The following is a 9,019-nucleotide window of genomic DNA, read 5'->3' as shown; positions in this document are numbered from 1 at the left end:
CACAGTGAGGATGTATATTGTTTATTTACCGTCAGTAATTTACATAAGGCAAATATTAATAGTTGGAACACCTGCAATGTATGTACAGAGAGCAACGTAAATCTCAAAGAGGCTTTTGTCTATTAGTAACCGAACCATTTTAAAATTATGCCTTTAAGACCTTTAGAAATAATTTATTGCTGATGCTGAACTAAGGCAAGAGGGATTTTTTTTTTTTTACAAAGTAGCAGATTCTTTTAGTCCCTGGAAAGTTACAAAAGTTACAAATATAAAAAAATGTAAAGCCACAAAACACCCCACATTTATACAAAGCTAATACAAATCCTGGTTTCATTAGATAAATATTATGTGAGGTTGTTACCAAATATATTTTTAGAGAAAAGGTTTCTAGAATGTAAGCTCTCAATGTTCTTGAAGAATGAGAAAGCAGTTTTAAGTAAGTGGCAATTTGCTTTCAAGTACAAGATAAAAGAAATGGCAGTATTACAATGCTGTGTCATCTTTACAAGTCTGGTCTTAGGGATGTCTTTGTTGTGGTACCAGAAAAAGGCCTATTAAAAAAACCTGGTCTTTGTGCAGTTGACTCTAGCACAAAGAAAATCTAATCAGGGGCTCAAGCAAGAATTTGCTGCCAATTAATTGGATGTGGACTTAGTCATGCTTAGAACAGATCCACTGAAATCATTATGGGAAGAGTCCCATAATTTTCCAAATATGACCAAGTCTGGATTCAACCTAGGCTTCTCCTTAAGATAAGTTTCCAAATAATCTTACAAGAAAATCACATTTGGTTTAAGTGAAAAGCATCTTGAGAGTGTGCAACCATCACCTTGTCTTCAAAGGCTGTTTTCAAAGTCTCCCTCTAGTTTTTGGGTTCTTCAAACTGCTCTCCCACACTGCAGTGAACTTTTCAAGAAGCCTGAGAGTGGGGCAGCAGTAGTCCCATCTGGCACTTCAGTGAGAAAAGAGGGTTCCTTAAGCTTTGAAAAGTGGCTGTTTATACAGTGCTACTCCAAAATAAGGCATGAGGCTAAAGTTAAGACTGGTTTTTTGTTGTTTAAAAAGATCAGTTGCCTTAATTTTTCTACTGAATTTTTATAAGAATTTTGACAAGAATTTTATAAGAATGTTTTATTTCAGACTTTAAAATGCTGAATTTTGTTACAGTCTTAAAATATTATATGCAAGATCATTCCATGTTTATTCCACAGAGGTTAGAAAGAAAATAAACCCCTAATTTTACTTAAATACAAATCCCGGAATTTGCAGAAGCATTTTGGAAGCATTTTGTTAAGCGACACTTGAGAAAAAGCGTTCTTGCAAACCAGCCCTGTATTTGAAAGTTACATCCGAAAATGTAAGGTTCTACCAACATGACACACAGTTATGTGTATCTTTCCCATGACTTTTTTTGAAGTTGCCATGAAAGGTTAAGCGGATGAATAGCCAGGAGCTGCTTCACTCTTTTCCCTCTAGCTGATTTTCCTATCAAAATGACACCCCCACCACCAAGCTGTGGAGGAAAAGCAGCTGTGTATGTGTGAGACTGAGTGGGAAAGCTGCCAGCCGGGAAAGGACCACCCCTCTCCTCCCCAGTTCCCTTAATTAAATTTGCAGCCCCACCCCCCAAATGTCTCCTTTTGGTTAAAAAAGCCAAATACTCCAAATCTCCCCACTTCTAGCCATTTTTCTGGAGTACAATGGAAAATTTGTGCACCACGCACTTTAAAAACTATACCCATTAGCAATATTATAAAACTGAACCAATGAAACCATTTTGTTTCTTCCTATTTGCTTGTAGTTCCACATGATTTGTTAACACATTTAAAAACAAATACTGCCCTTAACTATAAATTACTTAGAAGACTAGCAAAAAGCGCTTTGCATACCGATTTTGATTGACTCCTGAAAGAATACAGGAGTGGGAGAAATATTATCCTCAGAACACCTACACCTATACTGTTACACTTCAGAATACCTGAGTGGGTGGTTTCATTTTTATTTTTAGTATTTTCTAGCAAATATGCAACATCTCTGTGCTGTAGCTAAGTTTAACCTGGCAATGGAGTCCCCACCCCACCCCACAGAAGGCCACAATCTGAAACATTGGCATTTGTGTTAAGGCCACCGCAAGGAAAAGCAATTAAGAGGCACTTTAGGTTAAAGGATTCTGCATCAATTAACAGTGTTTTCTGATGCTGTAATAGGCTCACTATTCCACACTGAGCCTGTTCTATTAAAGCACTTAATTGGCACGATCTCTCAAGTTACCTGGATCTAGACAGCAAAACTAAATTGGTTTCAAACCTATGGATTTTGCTGACTGACTTCCTTCCACAAAGATTACGGAATTACAATAGCAATGCATCAAATTTGGCCTGTGTAACAAAAAAAGGGGGAACTGTGCTGCTAATCTCTGATCATGTTAACCATTTAAACATTTATGAGAGTAAAGCGTTAGAACAGGCATAAGTATCCATTGCTTTTGTAGATGTTCCCTTTAAAGCATAGCATAAAGTTATGTTTACAGTTAACTTGGAAACCCAGAGTAACTAGTAGCATATGGGCTTTTAAACCAACACCTGAGAAATCAAAAATGTCACTAGCCTCCTCAGAATTGAGATGAAAAAAGGCAGTTAGTTCCACAAAACTGTTGTGTTTTCAGTGAATGAGGTGTTTACAAGGCTGAGTTATTGAGGTGTGCAGCAACTGAGGTGGAAAGTGGAGGCCTTTTAAAATTTCACTGTCTTGCAATATGGCATTTCAAGGTTATCATTCAGTTCCCTTATAATGTTTGATAATCACTTTCTGCATTTTTGGCCAGCAATATAATATTCAGTCCTGTATATTAATACAGTTATGTGCATTCTCAGTATTGTCAACACTATAGATGCACCTGACATCTATAAACACTGCTGCTGCTTAACAGAAACAAATCTCTTGCTTGGTTTCCTCCATCATCCAAACCATAATGTATGAGCTAACTGAACAACAACAACAAAAATCCTCAAGGAACATTCTTAAAACAGTTAATTCACAGCAACTGGCAGACATCTAAAGCTGCAAACAGCTGTGCGATTTAAGCTAGTTAGTTCCAAACTTAAAGCATAGTTTTTTTTTTGTCAAACCACATGATCTAACAATGACCAATTAAGATCAGAAGTCCCTTTGCATGATTCTTTTTGATTAAAAAATTCCCGGGTAGCGGACCTCCTTTCTGGTACCATTTGGCGAACATCCTATATTGGCATGGAAGCAAAAATGCATTTGTAAACTTCAAAGACAGCTTAATTATTTGACAGGGTGGAGCTATTTGCCACAAAGAACTGACGGTGGTGGTTGGCCAAGCTTGGAGAGCAGTCCAGAGTTATACAAATCTCTTCTATAGCCCTTTCACATGCCAAAACTGCTTTTTAAACTTAATCAAGTTTCTGGAGTAAATTCTTTAAACTGCATGTCTACAAGTTACTTGTTATTGGAGTACAGGCTTCGTCAGGCTGAAAAGAGGGAAGAGGTTAAAACTTGTGAGTTAGCTTTAAAAAAGTTAAGGTCTGTTAAGAAATGAAAACTCTTTCAAGACACGAGATATAGCGGAAAAGATTTAAGCCTGAATTTTGAGAGAAGTTGGCAATTAACTGGAACAGCAGCAGCTTTACCCCACACATCGTGAGGTCGGACAAGACCTTTTTCCAACTCCTGCTGTAAACTATTAACACAAATCAAAGTTTTTTGTTGTTGCTGCGCATCACTGTAGCATGAGTTGCTTGAGGTTGTCATGAAGGATGGTATCCTTTACATCACGGAATACCAGGCGGATATTTTCTGTATTAATAGCAGTGGTGAAGTGGTTGTACAAGGGCTTCTGCTGCTGCTGGTCCCGGCGTTTCGTGCGAAAACAATCCACCAGGAATTTTTGGACGTCTGTTAAGTTGTGGGGATCCCCTTCAAACTCTGGGAAATAGTCTTTGATGCTCACTTTTTGCACTTTTTCCTCAAGTAAGTCTGTCTTGTTTAGGAAGAGGATTATGGAGACATTGCTGAAAACCCGGTTGTTGACTATAGTTTCAAAAATGTTCAGAGATTCTGTAAGGCGATTTGTTAGTCGATCCTCCATAAGTACCTGGTCGAATTCACTCGATGAAACCAGGAACAATATAGAAGTGACGCTGTCAAAGCATTCAAACCAACGTTTTCGCTCTGACCTTTGGCCACCTACATCAACCATCTTGAAGGGAACATTTTTAATCTCAAAATCATACTCATGAATCCCTTTTGTAGGTCTTCGTGCCAGTAGAATATCTTGCTGGGAGGGAAGATAGTCCTAAGAAACAAACAAAACAAAACAAAAAGCCAAAGTTAATTAAGGTGCTGTGAATGGTACTGAACATTAAAATGAACTGCCCTGGAATGTTTGAAACAGAAAAGATTTTATCATCCTTTGTTATCTAAATTTTTTTGTTTTTGTTTTTTAAAAAATAACTCAGTAGTTGCGTGTATGATACAGTGCCAAAAGTATAATGAGAATGATACCATTCTAAGCTTATCTCATTTAACAGATTAAACAGTTTTCAGTGACAAATATATGGTTTCAGAAAGAGAAATTATTGGGGGCAGGGAGAGAAGGGAACCATTTTCTATAATTGTGTTTTATTCAGGAAAGCACTTACCTAATTTCTAACATCCTGCAAAGTTAGCTATATTATTAAGTAACTAATAGTGCGTCTGAACATTAAATAAAGCCCCCCCCCAACTTAAAATCATAGAATTTAAAGTTGGAAAGGACCCTCAGGATCATCTACTTCAACCCCCTGCAATGCACTTGAGAGAAAAATATAATTCTTCCCTGTGGAGATTGATCAAATTATACCTTGTCATCTTGAAGATTTCTAACAGGAGCATTTTCTGCAAAGCAGAATTAAAATGCTAACATATCCTAGTTGATTTGTTCTAATCAAGAAAAGAAATACAGAAGAGTTTTATGGACAGAAGAGGACACAGCTTGCTACTTTTCAGTCTTTTTGGCTATGCAGATTTGCAATGCTATTTCTTCTCCGCATAATATAGTTCAAGTTTAGGATCTTTATCTTTCAGAAGCGGACACCTAAGCCCAGAATAATGCTGTTTAACAAGCAGAAGAATGTGGAAGACAAACAAGGGAGCTGAAGAAAGGCGAGTGCTGCTTGATGTGAAGGCAAGATAGATTGAGAAATGCTGGGAGCTTTTCCTCCTTCCCCAGACGCTTCTCACGACTTCGCTGCTGCTGGGGCCTAAAGCCCAATTCAACAGGCTCACTCCCGCTACACAAGATTAACCAACTCAACTTAAAACAGAACAGTCTGGCTGAAAAGTGATTATGGCTCAATTTGCACATCATGGTAAGCAGTAAGTCAGGGGTCAGCAACCTTTTTCAGCCGTGGGCCGGTCCACCGTCCCTCAGATCCTGTGGTGGGCCAGACTATATTTTGAAGGAAAAAATGAACGAATTCCTATGCCCCACAAATAACCCAGAGATGCATTTTAAATAAAAGGACACATTCCACTCATGTAAAAACATGCTGATTCCCGGTCTATCAGAAGGCGAGATTCAGAAGGCGATTGGGCCGCAGGCCGGATTCAGAAGGCGATTGGGCCGCATCCGGCCCCCGGGCCTTAGGTTGCCTACCCCTGCAATAAGCCATGGCTTGCCGTGAATAAGCAACATGCTAAAGCACACTGCTCAAATTGCTCCTGCTTCATTGTTCCATCCAGCCTAGAGATGTGGAAAAACAAACCATGAATCCTAGGCTTAGTGTTACCATGCAAACCTGCACTGGTAGTTTGTTTCTCTCCAAACAAATCATAAACAGAAGTCAGGCTTTGCTCCTTGCTTACCCATTAATGTTTAGAGATAAAACAAACCGTGAGCACTGGTTTGCTCATAACACTAAGCCAAGGCCTGTGTTAGCTTCCACCTTTTTTTGTATGCCTTTGGAGTTTATAAACAATTCTATAATCCTGATGGAAACTGTGGCCCTGAAGACGCTGTTATTCGCTTTACTGTGTTTTAGAGCTTCCCAAGAACTGGGCAACATGCAATTTGAGCAGACAAAAAACACTATTAGCATCAACCATAGCACTCTGAGTCAATGGAGGAAGCTTAGTAGAGGATGCCAATGACTACTGAACACAAACACCACATAAGCAGTTTGTTGGCATGTTTTCTCACTTTTAATTTGCAATATAAATTAACTTTCAACTGTTACAAGCTGTTAAATAAATAAAAACATTCAAAACATACCAGACTGCTTTAAAAATCAATGAAGTTACACTTACTTGTTCTCCAAGTTTATCCAAGTTATCCAGAAAATATTTCACAGATTCCCCCTAAAATGAAGGAATTGTACAGTTAATTGCTTTCATAGGTAATATATGAATACAACTATCTAATGCAAATTAGATAAAGCAGGTATATTGCACCCCATTCCTAAACACACTTGCTTGAAAACAAATGCCACCAAGATCTGTGGGACTTGCATCAAATCAATGGCCACAATCTATCATAGGGCAAAGCAGATTGATCCCAGGGAATTTAAGCATTCTGAACAGTCCTGGATTGGGACCAATGTACATGGTATCAGGGTGTGCAAGGTAACTGTTTAGAAATTCTGCTTACGAGGAGGTAAAGATGGGGAAATGACTCCAAGTGTGACAATGATTTCTGAACTTCTGCATAATTTGTCTGCACAAATTTGCTGCTCATCTGTTTAAAGGGGGAAGATTGATACATTGACATTCATATGAGTTACATGCACATAAGATTCTAGTTCAATAAATACAACTGGCTGTAGCAAGCAGCAACCCAAATTTCAAGGAAGTGCAAAGTCACTAATACAGTGGTGCCTCGCAAGACGAAAAGAATCCGTTCTGTGATTCTCTTCGTCTAGCGGTTTTTTTGTCTTGCAAAGCAAGCCCATTGACGGATTAGCGCTATTAGCGGCTTATCTGCTGATCGGGTCAGCTGATAAGCGGCTTAGCAGCTTAGAAAAAGGGGGGGGAGGGAAAAACCCAGCAGGAACTCGCAAGACATTGTCGTCTTGCGAAGCAAGTCCATAGGAAATTCGTTTTGCGAAGCACCTCCAAAACGGAAAACTCTTTCGTCTAGCGAGTTTTCCATCTTGCGAGGCATTCGTCTTGCGGGGCACCACTGTAACAGAGAATGTTGGAATATAACTCCCACCACATTCACCATAAACTAGTATATCTTTTTTAAAAGTGTTTTGAAAAACGCACAACCTTTCAGATTACCTTTCCATGCATACAGAAAGTTAATATTGCTGGCACAAGCCAGAAATGGCTCATCATTGGGAGGGGGGGCTATCATTTGGCCAGTTCTCATTGGATGTTTGGCTTTTTTGTTCCCTTATGTTTTCTTTTTCCAAAGTTTACTTTTTTCCTGCAAATCTCGGAAAACGCCCAAGCATGCTCTTTTTAAATCTAAAAAAAATGTTTCATCTAAAAACATTTATTCCATATTCCCCCCCAAAAGAACCCAGAGCAGTTTAAAGCAATAAAACAAATATGCCCAGATAATTTATTACACAATATCATAATAAAGCAGAACACAAGAATACTACTCCAGATGCATCAGTCCATAAGATTGAACTCATGATAAAGATAAAAAGAAAAGAAAAGCATCAACATACCACTCTTGTTTCTCACAGCCCCCTTTATGGTTACTATCCTGCTAGTACTCACAAAATGCACACAGCATATCTTCAGGCTTTAGATTTTAATTTGGTCAAATCAGGTTTTCATAATAAGAAACAAATCTGCATTTAGTGCAACTGCAGGGCCTGGGGCTGATGCATGTAATAACCACTGTGAACAGTGACAAATTCTGGAAGGATAACCGTGTCATTCTCCTGATGTAAAAAAAGAATCTTGAGGAACTGTAAGCATGAAGATTTACTGTGGTGTAAACATGCACTCTATTAGATGTATAAATGTTTATGCTCAATTGGAAGATTTTCAAAGATCCTCTTTCCCTCTTTTAGCCACTCCCTCTTCTCTGTTCCCTTTCTCCCACACAGTCGTCCCTCTCACTTTCTCTCCTTTTCCATCTTATGTGTACAGTTATCATCGCCATCAATCACTGCCAATGTGAATGGACTCTTGCATATATCTCACATTTCATGACGATTTGGCCTCACTAATGAATTTTATCTTTCCTGTAACCAGTCTCCTGACTCAGGATCACATTTCTTGCACCTAATGAAGTGGGATTTAGCTTGAGAAATCTTGTGTCACAACAATCGTGCTAAAATAAATGTCCCACCAGACTTGTGTTGCACGAAGCACTCCTGTTTGCCAATGTGAAAAGTATGCAATGGTTACTCATAGAATCTCATAGAAAACGAAGTTCCAGCCAAGGACATGTTTTCACTTTGCATAAACTACATACAGGGTAGATATGGGACAAACCTGAGACTCACATGCATCTTTGACCCAGAGAATATGTGGAATAAATCTTGGCTTCCAAACTGTTGGGGAAAGTCATGCAGAGGTATGAGGTTGAAGTGTCATCACTGCACTGATGACACTCAGCTTTACATCTACGTTGTTCTGCACAGTACTGTATAATTGCAATTGCGTCATATAACACTTAGCAGTGGGAAGGGAGAAGAAATCATAAATACAACTAGTATGGTGCAGCAAGGCAGCACTCAGCACATCTCCTGGAATCTTCTCAGTGTCCATTCACGAATTGTATGAACTTCCGTCGTTCTTCACCATCTTTCAATCTGAGAGTTATTTTAATCAGGGGTACATGCTGTAATCTCACATCCTGTTTTATTAGGCTTTAAATCTATATTAATGTGTACTGGCCACCTTACCAGGATACCTGATGTATCCAGTGGAAGCAAACTGTTGCCACAATAAAACATTTAGGATTATAGATGTTACAGTACTCATTCAGAATCATTTATTGAGAAATACAGTGTGCTTGCTTGCTTGCATTTCACTTTCTCAAATCTGTGCT

The 9,019-nt window shown here is 38.7% G+C and overlaps 1 protein-coding gene across 1 annotated transcript in view; it reads right to left on the bottom strand.

Annotated features, from left to right (window-relative positions):
* GNA13 (G protein subunit alpha 13) overlaps nt 1-9,019 on the bottom strand; it is a 32,550-nt gene continuing 23,531 nt past the window's right edge. Inside the window, exons 3-4 of the mRNA XM_082212724.1 lie at nt 6,313-6,363; nt 1-4,321 (exon numbers count right to left, since the gene is read on the bottom strand). Of these exons, the coding sequence (XP_082068850.1) occupies nt 3,746-4,321; nt 6,313-6,363 (627 nt within the window). The 3' untranslated portion in view covers nt 1-3,745. The remainder of the gene's footprint in view (nt 4,322-6,312; nt 6,364-9,019) is intronic.

This window comes from Podarcis vaucheri (genome assembly GCF_965113315.1).
Source record: "Podarcis vaucheri genome assembly, chromosome: 2".
NCBI classification, from domain to species: Eukaryota; Metazoa; Chordata; class Lepidosauria; order Squamata; family Lacertidae; genus Podarcis; species Podarcis vaucheri.
Note: the sequence above shows the minus strand (reverse complement) of the source record. Positions and strands in the feature narration are given on the sequence as shown.